This window comes from Ranitomeya variabilis, chromosome 4, assembly GCF_051348905.1.
Source record: "Ranitomeya variabilis isolate aRanVar5 chromosome 4, aRanVar5.hap1, whole genome shotgun sequence".
NCBI lineage: Eukaryota > Metazoa > Chordata > Amphibia > Anura > Dendrobatidae > Ranitomeya > Ranitomeya variabilis.
In genome coordinates this window covers 193,977,956-193,998,376 of record NC_135235.1, presented here as the reverse complement: position 1 = coordinate 193,998,376, position 20,421 = coordinate 193,977,956, and the positions used below count along the sequence as shown (strand labels likewise).

Below are 20,421 nucleotides of genomic sequence, written 5' to 3'. Positions count from 1 at the left end.
GAGGTGGATTTGAATTTGGGAGCGCAAAATTCACTGGATTTTTTGGTGGGAGCAATGAGCCATTTTGCTTTTCCATATCCTTTGTGCTACCAGTAACATGGAACTCCCCTATATTTCCTTTCCACTGACAGACGACGGACCTGAGAGGGGACTTTTTTTGTGGAGTTGAATCTTTTATTGGGAGTATTTTACATAACATTTAGGATCACATTTATCAGGCGCTCTACACTAAGCACTTCGGGGTTTCCATCTAAATCTCTGAATGACGTGATTCAGATTACAATCCCACGGATCCAAACACTATAATGCAGAAACAGAGGTACTCTGGACTCCGTGTAGCCTCTGTTGAGCGGTGTCCTTTTTCAGAGGTGCACAAAACTGTGGTCAACCACACTTTTATTCACCCTTAAATAAGACGGACATCACTTGATCATAGGCTAGACGGTGCCCACAGTAACTCCATCTGCCTCATTACAGGGAGTCTTCCATATATCAGAGATTTACACACAAACTCCGATGTAAGCGCTCAGAAAAGTGCGCAGGCTAAATGTGAGCTGAGCCTTACTGCGAACGTTGATAGGCAGAATGAGCAAATCAACAGCAGGTGAAGAATTAGTTTTATTTATTTTTTTACGCCGTATAAATGATTGGATGGATTTATTCTTTGGGTCGGGGTGACTACAGCGATACCAGATTGATATAGTTTTTTCTCTTTGGCTGCTGTCACACACACTTTTTTTGTGAAACAAAGTTTTTGCATCGCCATATTTAAGGGCTATAATTTTTTTATATTTCTGTCGACAGAGTCATGTGAAGGCTTGTTTTTTGTGGACGAGTTGACATTTTTGTTGGTACCATTTTCGGGCACATAATATTTTTTCATCATTTCTATTCTGATTTTTTGGAGGCAGAATGAATAAAATACAGCAATTCAGGAATTGTTTTTTTATGCATTGAGTGTAGTACTGTGTAGCACTGTGTAGTAAGCGTGATAAGACAGCTTTATTCTTCGGGTCAGTACAATTACAGCGATAACACAATTGACTAACATTGGAGAGAGTGTTGTCCATGTGAGGTCAGTTTTTTTGCACTCGGACCGAAAATACGGTCGTGTGCACGCAGCCTTATTAGGTGCTTAGCAATTAATCATTAAAACCATGAGATGAAACAGTGAAACATTTTTTTTTTCTAATGTTTTTATGTTCTGATTGCTACTTTTTTATTTTAGTTCTTTCTGTACTTGATTATGGGGTAACCAGCCCGCCCGATCATTTAGAGATATGTTTTACAGATCTGTCCAGGGTTTATTATGCAGGTTGGAAAAGGTGAGCTGTGACCATCACCTATTTATTTGCTACTAAGATGGGAGAATCTATTTACAGGACTCCAGTACTACTATGAATGACTGACTATGTGCTGTGCATTATACTTTAAGCATGACTATGGTATGTGCATTATACTTTATGGATGACTATGGTATGTGCATTATACTTTATGGATGACCATGGGCTGTGCATTATACTTTATGGATGACTATTGGGAGTGCATTATACTTTATTGAGGATTATGTGTTGTGCATTATACAACATGGATGACTATGAGCTGTGAATTATATTATATGGAAAACTATGGGATGCATTATACTAAATGGACCAGTTGGTGACTTGTTTTGTTCAAGATAATTGTGGAGCGCCCCCACTTTAGGGCAATGGGGTACTCGGTACCGGGTCCTTCGGTTCGGGGAATGTGGATGTCACGGTGGCCTGACCCAGTCCGTAGCCCTTTGACGGGCATCCAATAAAAGGAAGAGTGTTTATAGGAATAATGTTCGTGACGCCACCTGTGGTATTTGGTCAGGGTGACCGACGTTGCTTAGGGGTCCGCTGGGGTGATGTTATGGCAGCTTGATGGTATACCTTCCCACAGGTGAAGTGTATCCCCAGGGCTTCCCAGTGTGTAGATGATGATGGCGGATGGTGTAAGGCTCAGTGAATAACGAGGACACCAAGGTTGCAGTCTCTTTACCTTTACTGAAGGCTTCAGCATCCACAGTCTAGGGCATCGGATCACAGGGTAGGCAGAGTCCGGCCGGTCTGAAGGCAAATCCAGAGTCCCCTTCTCCAGGTGGAAATCAGTAGCCTTCCTCTAGCGCCTGGGTGTTGTAGTTCCTCCCTGCTAAGCAACTCGGTGAGGTCCTCACAACTATTGGAGATGTTAAGTCTCCTTCTCTCTGTCCCCCTGATGGATAGGATAGGACAAAACACGTATGACCGGTGACTTGAGACTTTGGTTAGGGACTCTAGCACGCCCCGGCCTCTTTAAGGTTGCCACCTTGCCTCCTGTGTATAAAGGTCGGGCAGCCAACATAGAATTAACTGTCCTGCCAGTCTCTGAAGTAAAGCTTAGAGATCCTTACTCCCTCAGTGTTCTGGCTACCGGGATCTTTGGGTCTCAGAAGGAGGCAGCCTCTTACAGGGCAGAACTCCTTCTGGTTTTCCTCTCCTTTTGCTATGACTTTGTTTCTCACTCACTGCAAAACACTTCTCTTCTAATGTCTCTTTCTTAGGATGCAGCCGCACGTGGGGCAGGCGCACCTCCGTGGACCCTCGTCCTCCGCAGACCGCAGTCTGGATCTGGCTGGAACCCACTCGAGCCAGCTTGTGCCAAACTCCGTCGGGTTCTGACTAACTTCCTAACCAGACTGCCAGTTTTACCTAATTGTGAGGAGTGCCCTAATAGATAGAAGCTTAGCTCCCCCTGGCGGCCTGGAGTGTGAAGTGTGTTGTGTGGTTTGTGATACCTGGACAGAAGATCTCCTTTATTGCCTTCAGACGTAACATCACTCCCCCTGGTGGAAGAATAACATTACTGCAACGACCAGGACTCTGGGGCGCTGCAATTGTATTTATTTTTGTTATGTAAATCCTTTTTCATATGTAAAGCGCCATGGAATAAATGGCGCTATAATAATAAGTAATAATAATATGGAGGACTATAGTGGTACATTAGTATGTGCATTATACTTTATGGATGAGAATGGGCTGTGCATTATACTTTATGGATGAGTATTGGCTGTGCATTATACTTTATGGATGACTATGGGCTGTGCATTACACTTTATGGAAGATTATGCGCTGTGCATTATACTACATGGATGACAATGGGCTGTGCAGTATATTTTTTGGAGGACAATGGGATGCTTTATACTATATGGAGGACTATGGGGGGTGCATTATACTTCTTCTAAGGAGCACCATGACTTCTATGTACGACCCTGGTGAGTATAATGATTTATTTTCTTCTATACATTAAAAAACAGCGGCAGATATATTCATGTACTGATTCTAGTTCTGGTGATGTATTCATGTAATGATGGTGGTTCTGGTGATGTACTTATTTACTGATGATGTTTATGGTGCTGTATTCATGTACTATTGATGGCTCTTGTGTTCTAATTATGTACTGATGATGATTTTGGCTTCATATTCAGGTACTGATAATGGTTCTGGTGATAAATTGAGTACATGAATACAGCACCAGACCAACCATTACTACATGAATATGTCACCAGAACCAGAATAGATCACCAGAACTACCATCAGTTTTGTGCAAGCTGTATTTGTCGCATGATGGACACAAAAACCATCATATCTATCCCTTTATTTATAATGGGGGTCTGTTTATTTTCAATTAGAGTATTTGCCAAATGCTGTATACCTTAATTCAAACCAAACAGCCACGATTATAGCTACGCTTTATTAGTTTCCATAACTATCCTTGATTTCATTTAAAATATAGGACATCAGGGATGAATATCACCATTTTTTCCCCTGTATTGTGTAAATGGTCAGACTAAACTGACCGATTCTGTATCTAACTTTGATATTGCTCTCTGTAAAGTCACATCCCTAAAGTACAACACTTTTTTTTACATTTGATAACATTTTTGTGGGAAAAAGATAACAATTCTATAGGACGTGGTCATCAGGGTTTGCTACTTAACCCATCGGAGGGAAAGATTGCATGTGCATTAGGGGTCCTGTTACCTTATTCTCTGAGCCATTCCTTTGATTTGGGAAGGGGGGAGGGGCACCATTGGTTTAATCTGCCTAGGTCACCAAAATACTTTGTCCTGGCCCTGCACGCGCACATAATGTTGTGCCAGTCAAAAGAAGAACTGGAAATGTTGGAAGGTAAGGAGATCTGCAGGTCTCACCTTCAGCGGTTACAGATTACTGACCTGGCCGATGCACCAAAGTCCTGAGAATCGATTCTCTCATCTCTATTTAGTAATCCTGCCTGTGCTGATTATGAGATGACTACTGAAAAGTAGTACTAGGAAGTACAGAAAGTGGCAGCCTACTATGAGGCTCACTGGCTGCAAAACTGCAAGGATTGTTTATATAGATGGTGATATGGAAAATTAAAAAACAGCAAATTAAAAAAAAACCAAAAACTTGATTTAAACAATTTAAAGTCATTTTCTGATGATATGTTCCCTTTAACACCCTTTCCGACATGTGACATAATAGGACGACCATGTCGGACTCCCCCTGTTTGGTGCGGGCTCCGGTGCCAAGCCTGCACCTTTCTGGGCACATGACAGCTGATCGATACAGCTGACATGTGCCCTCAACAGCCGCAGGTGGAATCGCGATCCACTGCAGCTGTCAACTAGTTACAATGCCGCTGTCAATCTCTGACAGTGACATTTAAGTCGCGCTTACAGGAAGTGCGTCACTATTCCTGCCCATCAGTGACCCAGTCACATGATCGCCAATGGGTCGGCATGACAACCAGAGGTCTCCAGCAGACCTCTATGGTTGTCCTAGCTGGATTGCTATGAGCGCCGTCCCGTGGTCGGCGCTCATAGCAAGTGAGCATTTCTGCTACGCACAGGCGATCAAAGTACAGCAGCTTCTAGTCTCTCATGGAAACTATTGAGGCATGCAAAAAAAAAAATATATATATATATATATATATATATATATATATATATATAAATATATATATATATATATAAGTTCAAATCACCCCCTTTCACCCCATTCAAAATAAAACAATACATAAATATCAAACCTACACATATTTGGTATCGCCGCGTTCAGAATCGCCCGATCTATCAATATAAGAAAAGAATTAACCCGATCGCTAAACGGCGTAAAGAGAAAAAAATTCAGAACATTAGAATTATGCTTTTTTGGTAGCCGTTACATTGCAATAAAATGCAATAACGGGCGATCAAAAGATCGTATCGCCACCAAAATGGTATATAAATAAATAAAAACATCCGCTCAGCACGCAAAAATAAACCCTCATCCAGCCCAAGATCATGAAAAATGGAGACGCTTACAGGTCTCGGAAAATGGCGTCTTTTTTACTTTTTTTTTAACAAATTTTGGATTTTTTTTTCACCACTCAAAATAAAAAAAAAGAACCTAGACATGTTTGGTGTCTGTGAACTTGTAATTAGAGACGAGCGAATTTGATCGGGTCAGGGCTTATTCGGTAAGCGATAACATTTACCGAATAAGCTTCCTGGATCACTCCGGCTGATCAGCTGTTCGGCTCCGCAGCTGGATGTGTCGCGGCTGTGTGACAGTCACGACACATGCATGGACAGCCCAACAAATTTTGCCTAGTTTGTTTTCATTACCTAGCCAAGTATGCTCAGAAGGTATATTCCAGGAGCAGAGTTAACTCCTAACATCCTAGTCAGCTCTCTCCTACCCATTGATTTATATACAGCAGATAGCAGCTCCCATCCTTTCTCCTTCGTCTCAGTTCCTCACAGGCTTCTTAGGGTATGTGTCCACGTTCAGGAAACGCTGCGTTTTTGACGCAGCGCTGAGCCGCAGCGTCAAAAACGCAGCGTCCAGATGTTACAGCATAGTGTAGGGGATTTAATGAAATCCCGTCTCCACTGTGCATTAAAAAGCGCATGCGGAATTCCCGCAAAAACGCACATGCGTTGCGTTTTTTCAGAACGCAGCATGTTGCTACAATGAGCAAAACACGCAGGAACACCGCAGGTGACCTGCCAGTGACCTCAGGTGCATTTTTGGTCAGGATTTTACCTGCATAAAATCCTGACCAAAGCCTGAAGCAAACCTGACCATGGACACATACCCTATAAGGGTATGTGTCCACGTTCAGGATTGCATCAGGATTTGGTCAGGATTTTTCATCAGTATTTGTAAGCCAAAACCAGGAGTGGGTGATAAATGCAAAAGTGGTGCATATGTTTCTATTATACTTTTCCTCTAATTGTTCCACTCCTGGTTTTGGCTTACAAATACTGATGAAAAATCCTGACCAAATCATGATGCAATCCTGAACGTGGACACATACCCTTATACTCCTATAATTTAAGGGCAGAGAGCCTGATTGCAGGGATGTGTCACTTTTTAGACTGTGTGCTGTAGTTTCAATACAATAAGTGTTTTATGATAATTATTAAAAAAGACTGGGCTATAAACCTCCAAAGAGGGAAGGAGACACACAATACAATAGCAATAAAGATACAAGGGGACCAAAAGTATACGTAAACGGTGAGACAACCACTAAAAAAATACTAATATGCACAACAATAAATACCACTAGTAAAGTAATAGAAAGTGCGGTATGTTAGTATAAAGTGCTACTTAGTGGATGAGGTTCATCAGTGCAAAGATTAAATAAATAAGTAGTATTTGACATAGGAGTGCTCTATATCACTAGGCTATTATAGATGTAAGGGCTGGGTTATGTAGGTACGCAGTATCCTAGGCTTGTATAACAATATTATACCCGCATGATATAAGCACTACTGACATAGGTCCTGTAATTTGTAACCATATCCTTACATCTGTATCTCAGTATTTGGTAATACAATGCTTATACACATGATTTAATTACCTGGCCAAACAGTGGTGTTTTGATCCGTGCAGCTAACTGTGCTGAGTAAGGGATGGTGCTATAGGTCCCTGTAGCAGGCTGTGCCTCCCTCACACCCGACGGGTGCCGTTTCGCTGCTCACTTCTTCCGGGGGGGTGTGCGATATTCACGGCATGACTAGTTGTCATGTGCCATATAGTCTAGCTATACTGTGTAACCACACCCCCACCACTGATTGGCAGCTTGCTGACAGTGTACACAGGAATCTGCCAATCAGTGGTGTGGGCGGAGTTATACACAGTTCGGAAATTATAGCACTGTTACATCCAGAGCCACTATCAGGGCATTACTGCTCTGACTGGCGTATGGGGCCCTGTCGGCAGAGGGGGGCAAGCATTGGGCCTCGTCTCTACTGCTCATCGGGCCACAGCGGTCCAAAACGCAGATTCAGTTAAACTCTATTGCAGTCCGGGCCCGCATGGCAATAGTTAAAAGCCGCCAGTCAATCGGAAGCTGGCAGCTGACGTCAGCGCGCACATCAACGGCATATGACGTCATTGTCATTCACTGGCGAGTGTGCGCTTGAACTGCATGGAGGGATCATCATTGCAGGAGCGTGGCCAGGTAAGGAGAAAGTTTATTTTTATTTTTATTGAAAGCGGTATGGAGGCAGGATGGGAGACTCGGGGGCAGGATGGGAGACAGGTGGCAGCATGGGAGACACGGTGGCAGGATGAGAGACACAGATGGCAGGATGAGAGACATGTTGGCAGGATGAGAGACACGGTGGCTGGATGAGAGACAGGTGGCAGGATGGGAGACACAGGCGGCAGAATGGGAGACACAGGTGGCAGGATGGGAGACAGGTGGCAGAATGGGAGACACAGGTTGCAGGATGAGAGACAGGTGGCAGGATGAGAGACACAGGTGGCAGAATGGGAGACACAGGTGGCAGGATGGGAGACACACGTTGCAGGATGAGAGACAGGTGGCAGGATGAGAGACACAGGTGGCAGAATGGGAGACACAGGTGGCAGGATGGGAGACAGGTGGCAGGATGCGAGACAGGTGGCAGTATGGGAGACACGGTGGCAGGATCAGCGATACGGGGGCAGGATGGGAGACATGGTGGCAGGATGGGAGACACGGTGGAAAGGATGGGAGACACGGTGGCAGGATGGGGGACATGGTGGCAGGATGGGAGACACAGTTGCAGGATGGAAGACATGGTAGCAGGATGAGAGATAGGTGGCAGGATGGGAGACACGGTGGCAGGATGGGAGACACGGTGGCAGGATGGAAGACATGGTAGCAGGATGAGAGACAGGTGGCAGGATGGGAGACACAGTGGCAGGATGGGAGACACAGGTTGCAGGATGGGAGACATAGGTTGCAGGATGGGAGACACAGGTGGCAGAATGGAGACACAGGTGGCAAGATGGGAGACACAGGACAAGATTGGAGACACAGGTGACAGGATGGGAGACACAGGTGGCAGGATGGGAGACACAGGTGGAAGGATGGGAGACACAGGGGGCAGGATGGGAGACGGGGCAGAATGGAGACACAGGAGGCAGGATGGGAGACACTGTAGCAGGATTGGAGACACGGTGGCAGGATGGGAGACAGGTGGTAGGATGGGAGACACGGTGGCAGGATCAGAGACACGGGGCAGGATGGGAGACATGGTGGCAGGATGGGAGACACGGTGGAAAGGATGGGAGACACGGTGGCAGGATGGGGGACACGGTGGCAGGATGGGAGACACAGTGGCAGGATGGGAGACATGGTAGCAGGATGAGAGACAGGTGGCACGATGGGAGACACGGTGGCAGGATGGGAGACACGGTGGCTGGATCGGAGACATTGTAGCAGGATGAGAGACAGGTGGCAGGATGGGAGACACAGTGGCAGGATGGGAGACACAGGTTGCAGGATGGGAGACACAGGTGGCAGAATGGAGACACAGGTGGCAAGATGGGAGACACAGGTGGCAAGATGGAAGACACAGGACAAGATGGGAGACACAGGTGACAGGATGGGAGACACAGGTGGCAGGATGGGAGACACAGGGGGCAAGATGGGAGACAGGGGGCAGGATGGGAGACAGGGGGCATGATGGAGACACAGGGGGCAGAATGGAGACACAGGGGGCAGGATTGGAGACAAGGTGGCAGGATGGGAGACACTGTGGCAGGATTGGAGACGCGGTGGCAGGATGGGAGACACGGTGGCAGGATGGGAGGCACAGGTGGTAGGATGGGAGACACAGGTGGCAGGATGGGAGACACAGGTGGCAGGATCATGGGCAGGATGGATACAATGGAGATAGACGGGGCAGGATCATGGGGCAGATGGGGCAGGATCATGGGACAGATGGGGCAGGATCACGAGACAGATGGGGCAGGATCGTGGGACGGATGGGGCAGGATCACGGGGTCGATGGGGAAGGATCATGGGACAGATGGGGCAGGATCATGGGACAGATGAAGTAGGATCATGTGACAGATGGGGCAGGATCTCCTGTGTATAACGGCACTTTTGGTGATATTAGTATTGTCTTTTTTTTTATTAATGATCAGTATTGTAGTATTCAGTCACTATGTGGTGGTAATATGTTGTCCAGCCATGGTGTGGTGGTATTTGTTCCTTGTATGTGGTATTATAGGTCACTATATGGTGGTAATATGGTGTCTGGTCATGGTGCGGTGGTATTTATCCCTTGTATGTGATATTATTGGTCATTTTAAAAATTGAAAAATAAATAAAAATATACCTAAATTGTATTGGACATTTTAACAAATAATTAATAGGATAGAGTAGAGTAGAGCTCGGCCAAAAGAGTCTACGTTGTCGTTTTGGTGGCTTAAAAATCTTTTAGCCAAAGCAAAAGCTGCTGGCTATATGAGTGATCTGGTGATGGGAACTGTTAATGTGTGATTGGTGAGAAGTGGAGTTTTTCCAAGACATAGCAGTGGGGCTGTGGACAGTTCGAGGTGTGGAGCCTGGGCAGAGTCTCAAGGGGGCCCTGAAAATTTTGCCAGTATGGAGCCCCGAAATTCCTAGTGGCAGCCCTGGTTACATCTACAGCAGAGAAATTAGGAATTTTATCAAAACTGCACCAAGCAGTCGAGTAAGTGACACATAGCTGGAATTAGGCTCTCTGCCCCTACATCATGCAGCTGTCACTCACAGTGTAGGAAAGACTAAGTGCAACACAATGCGATAAGGGGAAGTGAGACCCAACACTAGGGAAGTGGGGAGTGACGTCCCCTAGACAGATCTAATGTCACCCTGTCTATTCTACCATCCCTATATAGGTTCTGCACCTGTCGCCGAGCAGGATACCTAATCCCTGTGTGACCCTGGCGATAAGCCCTGCACCGGGAAGGACAGGATACGCACTAGTCAAACCCACTAACACTAAAGACAGCAAGGATAAATGAAACAAGGGGGACATTTAGCTTGAGTAGACTCAGAGAGAAACACCGACACCCTCCAACCTCCAAGAGGATGCTAGCAGACTGCTACAGCTCCAAGCCTCAACAGAAAAGTGCAAATAGGAAATATCACTCTCAACTCCCAACAGGAAGTTGAGAGTTATAAACACCAGGTGTGGCCTTTAGCACCAGGGGAGGTTGCCACTAGTCTGCAATGCAAACAACTGAGACCTTCTGCAGACAGATGCAGTGCAACGGTCTGCATCTGCACCCTCTGACACATCCGTGACAACAGCTCTCAGATTACATAGGAAAAACCTGCTGATGGATTCCCTTTAAGTTCTGGAAAACTAATCTCAAAAATACTTGCAGCTGAATACTAATCTCATTCAACCACAGAATTTTCAAAATATATATATATATATATCTTATGTATAGCTAAAAGACTAAAACAACAATATAGGCTAATATAATGTTATGCAGAAAGGGTTAATAAACATATAGAACCAAGGACTAGCTGGCCTGTTCAAAGACAGTAAGTGTCCAGAGGTACTATGGTTGGTGATGGTATCCAACTGATGTATAAAGCCACGGAATGTACCGAATGGGGATGCTGCCCCGGCCGGTAGCACCTTCCACAAAGATCGTCTTTTCAAAAATGAACTCTACATCTGCGGTATATCTTTGGAATGCAGAAAGAAACCAGAGCGCCCAGACAAAAAACACAGGCATACAAACATACAAACATCCTGCAAATGTTACCCTGTATGTGCTGCTCCTGTCGAGACATGCAGCCGCGGGGACTCGAACATATTTTTCGAGCATGCCGAAGTCACTCAGTTAGTACCGGAGCATGTTAAAATTTTTTGTGAATTTCTGTATTTCTCCCACACTCTAAGAACATACTAAAAGCGTAATAAGCTTCCACTAAACTGACTATTCTGAGTTTGTGTATCCCCTTTGGAATGAGAAGTGATGGAAATCTATGAAAAGCACTGCAAAATATAGTTATTGTATAAAAGAAACAGTAGATAAAAATAAACGTTTAAAAAGTCTATATAAAATTTAGAGGGGTTGTCTGGGACTGAATGGAGTTGACTAGGTTTGGTATGTATATTGTGACTGCAGACTTGTAAATCCTGGCAGTGTGCACACTGTACGCTGTCAGGATTCTCCTGTGCCGGTGGCAAGTCCAGCTGGTCATGTGATCCCAATTATGAGATTTTTATATAGGTGGTCATGTGCAGACTAGCCGTGCTTGGCCTCACTCAATTCACTTGTATTGAGCGAGGCTGCGCATGTCTAGTCGAAATGTGGCCGGTAATATGCAATTTGCATACTTGCAGACACATGACTGCCCACTTTTAGCACCGGAGAATCCTGACAGTGCGCAGTGTGAGAATTCAGAAGTCTGCAGTCACATGGAGTGACTGCAGGCTTTCATCACAAATCTGGACAACCAATTTATTTAATAATTGATGATCTGTCTCAGAGATAGCTCATCAATAGCAGATGGGTGGGGGTCCTCCACAGATCAGCTTAAAACTGCTCAACCAAGCAGATTTATGTCTGGTCACTATGAGTGACCAATAGATTGCTTAGTGTCTGATTCTAAATTCCTAAGGACTACTGTCAATATGTGGTATTCATTACCCTGCTAAGAAGAACAGATGAAGGTGATGACCTCTGCAAAACTACAGTAAAACAGTAATTGCGAGAAATGAAGCAAGACGTTTACTGCTCCCTCTGAAGTCAATATTTTTTTCACTAGGTATTCGATGCATGAGTCATGAGACAGACCGCTATGTATAGAACAACTGTTTGATGTCTCATCTGCATGGAGTTATTATGATTTTTTTACCTTTGTGAGATTTTCATGACATTCTGACTTTGTACGTTTGTCTGTGACATGGAGAAATTACACTGTCGGCTCCTCGGGGGTGGGGCCTGACAAGAAACATTACACACATTGCACAGCTTCTGTCTTTTTTATGTGCAAAATTCAGGCCCGAGTATTTGTGGTCAATGACCTCTAACCTCTTTTAACTTTTCTTTTAGTTTCCAATAATAAATATTCACAACTTATCCAAGACTGTAGTTGATTTGTGATCATATCAATAATTTTAGGCTTCATGAAATTGTCGTATATGTGGATGGAATTTCAGAAAACCCTAAAGAACATTGCAGTGATCTGCACTGCACTAACAACCTTGTTCTTTTTTCATTTCACTGATGTGGACGGTGGATGACTTAATACATTAGATGTTGTGCCATGACTGACCCCAAATTAAATTCCATAGTTGCGTAGCTGCACACATGGCAGTGGAGAGTGTATTTAAAAGGGGTAATCACTTTGGACAATCCCTAATTGCCTGTAGGGTCCCCTGACAACAACTTGATCACATAGTGTCCCTCTGATGGGAGTCCCTTGATTAATCGTTCAATTTTACTGCACTGCCTCCACTGGTGAATTTAAGTATTACACAATGCCGAATCCAATCAAGTTATTCTTTCTAATCACTCCCACTCTGGCCAAAAGATAAGGATCCTGACTGTATAGTCATTATTTTTAAAAGTATTCCTGCCTGATAGCAAAATGAGGATTTTTCGAAGACCTCCTACAGCTGAATTACACAGCCATTCTGACATGGATCTTCATAGTAAGCATAACATTCCCATCAGGTCTAAATGTCTGTGTATTAATATATGTCCTGTCAGCAGGTTTTTAGACCCCAAATTAATGTCATCTATGTAAAGTTCTTACAATACAATGGGCATATATTAATAAACAGATGTTTAGACCTGATGATGCCACTGTACTTACTATGAAGATCCAAGTCAGAATGTATGTAACTGAATAATCCAGCAACAGGGGGTCATCTAAAATGTTCATTTTGATATCAGGCAGTAATACTTTAAAAAAAAAATGATTTTACAGCCAGCCCGACATGGATTTTCAAAGTAAGTGCACCAGCCTCCTCAGGTCTAACAGATCAATGTAATAATTTATGCAGTTTAGATAGTAAAATCTGGGGACGGATCTACTTTTAAACACTCCAAGGGGTTGAAACAGCACCCCGTCTTTCCGCACCCACCTACGACGCTTATCTAATGCCCCATTTTCTCATGCCGAGGAGCTTGTGGCCCATAGGTTATTGAAATGTCAGTGGCCATTGGTATAATATATAGATGTAATGTGGGATTTTATGAATTCCTCACTTTATTGGAAGCATTGGTCATAAAGCAGAGGAAAATTCAATCTACTCCCATGACTAATGGAGCGACGCTTACAAGACAGGAGATCAATAAACTTAGAATAGTTGATAATTGCCATTGCTCCCCATTTCCAACCTGGCCAAGGATTGCAAGCTCCAACAGTTCAAAACCAGGGCCGATGTGTCTTGTTCTGGAATCCAATATTTTCTATAGAAATATATATTACTAGATGGTGGCCCGATTCTAACGCATCAGGTATTCTAGAATATGTATGTATATAGCAGCCACATAGTATATAGAACAGGCCACGTAGTATATAGGAGCCATGTAGTATATAGCAGACAAATAGTACGTGGCTTGTAGAATACCCGATGCGTTAATACAGGCCACGCAATATATAACACAGCCCAAACAGTATATAACACAGCCCACGTACTATATAACACAGCCCACGCAGTATATAGCAGCCACGTAGTATATAACACAGGCGACGTAGTATATTATACAGGCCACGCAATATATAGCACAACCCACGCAGTTCAAAACACAGGCCACATAGTATGTAACACTGCCCACGTAGTATATAGTAGCCATGTAGTATATAGTACTGCCCACGTAGTATATAGCAGCCATGTAGTATATAGTAATGCCCACGTAGTATATAGCAGCCATGTAGTATATAGCACTGCCCACGTAGTATATAGCAACCATGTAGCATATAGTACTGCCCACGTAGTATATAGCAACCATGTAGTACTGTATATAGTACTGTCCACGTAGTATATAGCAGCCATGTAGTATATAGTACTGCCCACGTAGTATATGGCAGCCATGTAGTATATAGTACTGCCCATGTAGTATATAGCAGCCATGTAGTATATAGTACTGCCCACGTAGTATATAGCAGCCATGTAGTATATAGCACTGCCCACGTAGTATATAGCAACCATGTAGTATATAGTACTGCCCACGTAGTATATAGCAACCATGTAGTACTGTATATAGTACTGTCCACGTAGTATATAGCAGCCATGTAGTATATAGTACTGCCCACGTAGTATATGGCAGCCATGTAGTATATAGTACTGCCCATGTAGTATATAGCAGCCATGTAGTATATAGTACTGCCCACGTAGTATATAGCAGCCATGTAGTATATAGTACTGCCCACGCAGTATATAGCAGCCACGTGGTATGTAACGCAGCCCACGCAGTGTTTAGCAGTGTGGGCACCATATCCCTGTAAAAAAAAGAATTAAAATAAAAAATAGTTACATACTCACCCCCTGGGATCCAACGGCGCTGTGGCGATATGCGCGCGGCTGCCGCCATCTTCTGTTCCCAGGATGCATTGCGAAATTACCCAGAAGACTTAGCGGTCTTGCGAGACCGCTAAGTCTTCTGGGTAATTTCGCAATGCATCTCTGGGACCGGAAGCTGGCAGAAGGCGCGAGTGCATCGCCGGACTACGGAGGGTGAGTATAGCAGGTTTTTTTTTTATTATTATTATTTGTAACATTAGATTTTTTTACTATTGATGCTGCATAGGTAAATAGTAAAACGTTGGGGACACACAGGGTTAATAGCATCGGTAACGGAGTGCGTAACCCGCGGCATAACGCGGTCTGTCACCGCTGGCATTAACCCTGTGTGAGCGGTGACCGGAGGGGAGTATGGAGCGAGCGGGCGCCGGGCACCGACTGCAGGGCAGTAGGGGAGGGACTAATCGGACTGTGCCCGTTGCTGATTGGTCGCGGCAGCCATGACAGGCAGCTGGCGAGACCAATCAGCGACGCGGGATTTCCGTGACGGAAGTTGCCGACAGAAAGACAGACAGAAAGACAGACAGACGGAAGTACCCCTTAGACAATTATATATATACAGTTATACAATGTAAAGTGCTGCGGAATATGTTGGCGCTATATAAATTATTATTATTATATAATTACAATTATTTATCATTAATGTATTAAATGCTCATTCTCCATTCCAGGGGATATTTACCTCTGATGTATAGGATTCCTACAACTAGGAGTACGGCCTAGGGATACATTATCTGCTGTGTAGTACATTATTACGATGTATTGTGCGCTGTCCACCACTCCACGGAGTGATATCACTTTCTGCTGATACCAAGTACAATCACACCCATGTATACCGTGGGGAGCCTTAGAGGCAGACACTTTACAGAGCCTCCGGGATTTAATGACGACGAGAACCTTTTTTTTTTTTCACGAGCAAAAAGCAACCGATGTTTAATCTCATTTTGCATCAGGCTAGGTTAACATTGGAGAAAACATCATGGGAAATTTATTTAATTAATAATTTATTATATTTTTATATATTACTGTATTTATTATATATTATTATCATATATTATATATTTATTTATTACAATTATTATATAATTTTGCATTATTTTTATTTAATTTATCATATACTACATATTTTGTGCATTTATTAAATATTATTATATTATTTATTTTATTATATCATTATATGTTATTTATTACATAATTTATTTTATGAAATCATTATATATTATTTATTATATATTTATTTATGATATGTGTTATATCATTATATATCATTTATTTATTTTTATAATGTATTATATATTATAATATTATGTATTTATTATATTATATTTATTATATCATTATATATTATATTATCATATAATATTATATTAATTTATTACATTATTATATATTATATATATATATATTATTATTATTATTTTTATATTAATTATATTCTATTTATTATATTATCATACATTGTCTATTATATATTACTAAATATTTATTATATTTAACATTATATTGTATTTATTATATTATTATATATTTATTATATTTAACATTAAATTCAATTATATATTGTTTATTATATTTATGATATCATGAAATATTATTTATTACTATCAAAAAATAATAATAATTATGCATTTATTTCTCCGTGTTTAAAACCCTGCATTAACTTGACTACGTCACCACGGAAGGGAATCGATTTGCAATTATCGTCCCGTGTTTTAAAATGACAGGTTGGCGTTGAAAGGGTTAAAAGATAGTCGCCACCGCGATGGAGGCTGCAATCTATTGGCGGACGTAGTGAATAAATATAAGGGAAGGGGGGGGGGATTAAAGGGGGTTAAAATGGCTGAATAAATGAAATAAATCAATGGCTGGAGATGAGATAAATGGGACGCTGAGCCTAAAATGGGGAGAAAATGATTAAGGGTGATGGCTTCGTAGATGTCTAAAATCACAATAAAAAGTGCAGGTAAAATAGCAGCGCTATAGGATGCAATAGAAAAGGCGCAGGACAAAAGGATAAAGGGGGGTGGGTAGCTCACCGCTTTCTGCTGGGGCTGCCAAGGCCTTTTCTGGGTTGAAATACGACATGGAAACCACCAGGATAAAGAGGGGGTCCACTCTCAGCATCTTAGGGGGACAAATTCCGTGGTCTTGGAGAGATCACACTCTGCTACAGCACGAGATAGAATAAAACAAAAAAAAAGCACAAACAGTATGCAATGCACATCATGAATGCAGAAGAGCATGCAAGCACATCGCCGGTCCGACATGAGCCGACGTAAAAGTCTGTGCCCCCTGCAGAACGAAGCCCCCCCAGGTCTGCATAGGACGCGATGCAGCGGATTTTTTTTCTCTTTTTTTTTGTATGAATTATGTCAGTGCCCCTATTGTGCCTGCCTGAAATCCTCATCATCACCACCATCATCATCATCCTCTTGGCACCCAGAGATGGCTGTTGTACTGCCCCCGTCTTACCTGCCTCCCCATCGGTATGATGGCATCGCAGAACGGAGGGATCTAGGTCTCATGTCACAAAACACAACTCCGCATGTCGGAAGGATGGGAAAAAAAGGCACACATGGAAGAAAAAAGGAGAAAAAAAATCTGCCCAGACGGATGCAATGTGGCCGAGGATGATGCTATTGGAACACTACGCTGTCGGACGCAGGGAAGAATAGGCTCGGCGGTGGCAGTATGGACACGTCAATCCACGCACGCAGAGGGAAAAAAAACAACGGATCAGATAAATATCATGAAGCGGAGATTGATATTTTTTTTCAGCTGTGTATGTAGCAAGGGCCCCCTTCTATGTGATGGATAGGAGACCCTCCTATTGTCCCGCCTGCCTGTCTTCAGAGATGGGGACAGTGATTGGCGCTCGCCTCTGTCTTTTAGGATCTCGGGTAAGGGAGATGCTGGAGAAGGGAGGGAGGAGGCTGTCGCCATGGAGACCGTGGTGCTAGCAGCCTCAGCAGCGGCCGCTCCGACAGGGAATCTGCAGAAGCTAATTTGGTGGAGACGGAGGCAGAGCTGACTTACCCTCCATTGTGGTGATGGCAGAGATCATAGAAGAAGGCTGAGAAGCCATGAGGTCCTTCATGTCCCTCCTCCACCTGGGGTGGCCTGTCATACGATGGCCCTGACGTCTCCTCTGCACCTTTACTGCACCTGCCAGATCATGTAAAATTCCTGCTTCCATGTCGTGGTTTTGTTTTTTTTATTACGTTTCTTTTAGACTTTTTTCTTTTCTTCAGGTTTTTATACGGATTTTTTTTTTCTCCATTGATTTTAATTCGAGAAAAATAAATAAAAGTGAAAACAGCTTGTAAACGCCACATTTATGATTATACATGGAAATAATCACCAGAAAAAAAAATACCCGTAATCACACATAAAGCTGATTTTTTTTTTTACTTTTTTTATTTTATCGCATTGAGATGAAAGCAAAATTTTACTTTTGTAGAGTTTTTGATTTTCTGCACCTGTTATTTAAATTATGTTACTTGTGTTTTTTTTTATTGTGTTTTTGTGTGCGTTTTTTACACCTGTTTTAAACGCATTTTTGATGCTGATTTTCTGCACTTATTATTTAAATTGTGTTACTTGATTTTTTTTTTCATTGTTTTTTACACCTGTTTTTATCTCATTTTTGGCGCTGAGGTTTTTGTCTCTTGTTGGTGTGTCAGGCTTTAAATAAAGCTGCTTTGTACCTGATGCTTCCTATTATTTGGCTTTGACAAAACTTTATTGAAGCACCACTCCAGTGATTTTTTGTTACTGCACCGTTGGAGTGGTGCTTTAAATCTAATTCCTCTGCCACTGTCTCATACTCACCTGATGCCACTGATCCTTTTCCAGCGTCCCTCTCATTATTCTTTGACGAAAAATGACCTGTCGGCAGTTCCAGCGTTTCCTGGAGCGGCGCGGAGGTCACTTTTCAATACAAGTCTATGAGAGCCTCATTCTGGCCTCGTTTTTGGCTTGTTCTGGTTCTCATAGACTTGAGAGTCTGTATGTTGGGTTCTCCTTGCATGTTCTGTGACACAGCGGCAACACATGCAGCTGTGGTGCCAATCAGCTGATTAGCCGCCGCCATCCAGGAAGCCGGGTTCCCGCTGTAGCTTATTCGGTAAGCACTAGAGCTTTTCCGAATAAGTTGGAACACGAGCAAATCTCGATTTTTAAACCTTTTGCAAATGAGTGAAAGTGGAATTTAATTCAGGAGTGAGGAAAAAATCCAGAAGTGGTGACGTGTTTCTATCATACTTTTCCTCTGATTGTCCCACTCCTGGTTTTCGATTAAAAATACTGAGGTAAAATACTGACCAAATACTGACTGTGTGAATGTGGCCTAAGGGTATGTTCACACATTGAGCTTTTGCTGTGCATTTTTGAGGAAAAAAACGCATCATTTTACTGTCTCAGTAAAGATTCCTGAAACCTCAAGCACACCTTGCTGATTTTTTCCTTGCAGTTTGATATGTGCAGCGTGCCAACACTTTCACAACTTTTTCATCAGTCAGCAGTATTGGCGGCAGATTTTTCTGCTGCAAGTACTGAATGTGTGCACACAGCCTTATACTTTGTTGGTGCGAATCAATTCACAGGACCCGGACCGTTAACCGTCGCATCAGTAATCTGTGGCAGTCTGATGCGAGACCTGGTAAACGCCGTTTACCTGACAGCTTCCAAGGCTCTTCTTTTGATTAGCTGGCCTGGCACAATGTCGCATGTGTATCACGCCACAACGATTATGTCACGCCAGGTCGGCTAATTAATAGAGGATGCATCAGGCAAGAGGTGGTTCTCAGGGCTCCTGAACAGCATCCGCGGACTACTGACGTGGTCGATGGACAGAGTCCTGGGAATCAATTAGCACCACCCTAATATTGTACCCATTCGCCATGTACATGAGTAGATCTCCATACTGTTCATTTGGCATCCCGTGTGACTGCAATGTGATCCTGTCCTTGGCTAATACAGGATGTCAGTCACCTTGCTAGGTACATCTTTCCCTAGAAAGTGATTAAAGGGGTGTTTGCATCTCCAAGATCCTATCCCAATATGTAGTAGGTGTAATATTAGCAAATACCTCCAATTACAAATGTAGTATAGTTTTTCTGATTCACTGTTTCTTTCCTCATGTGTAAGCATTGCAGGACCTTAGGTATCAATGGTATCCATACTGTCATTCATGTGTCCATTTTTTTACGTCGGTGTGCCATCTGTGTGTGCCCATTTTTTATGTCGGTGTGCCATCTGTGTGTGCCCATTTTTTACGTTGTTGTGCCATCTGTGTGTGGCCATTTTTTACGTTGGTGTGCCATCTGTGTGTGCTCATTTTTTACATCATGTGCCATCTGTGTGTGTCCATTTTGTACATCGTGTGCCATCTGTGTGTCCATTTTTTACATCGTGTGCCATCTGTGTGTGCCCATTTTTTACATCGTGTGCCATCTGTGTGTGCCCATTTTTTACATCGGTGTGCCATCTGTGTGTGCCTATTTTTTACGTTGGTGTGCCATCTGTGTGTGCCCGTTTTTACGTTGGTGTGCCATCTGTGTGTGCCC

The 20,421-nt window shown here is 43.1% G+C and overlaps 1 protein-coding gene across 4 annotated transcripts in view; it reads right to left on the bottom strand.

Annotated features, from left to right (window-relative positions):
• LMTK3 (lemur tyrosine kinase 3) overlaps window positions 1–17,705 on the bottom strand; it is a 127,151-nt gene extending 109,446 nt beyond the window's left edge. For 2 of the 4 annotated variants that reach the window (XM_077259511.1, XM_077259515.1), the window contains exons 1-2: window positions 17,327–17,705; window positions 16,891–17,021 (exon numbers count right to left, since the gene is read on the bottom strand). In XM_077259511.1, coding sequence (XP_077115626.1) covers window positions 16,891–16,978 — 88 coding nt within the window. In that variant the 5' untranslated portion in view covers window positions 16,979–17,021; window positions 17,327–17,705. The remainder of the gene's footprint in view (window positions 1–16,890; window positions 17,022–17,326) is intronic. The other 2 variants (XM_077259514.1, XM_077259513.1) reach the window with 2 other exon arrangements.
• Between the last annotated feature and the right edge of the window lie 2,716 nt (window positions 17,706–20,421).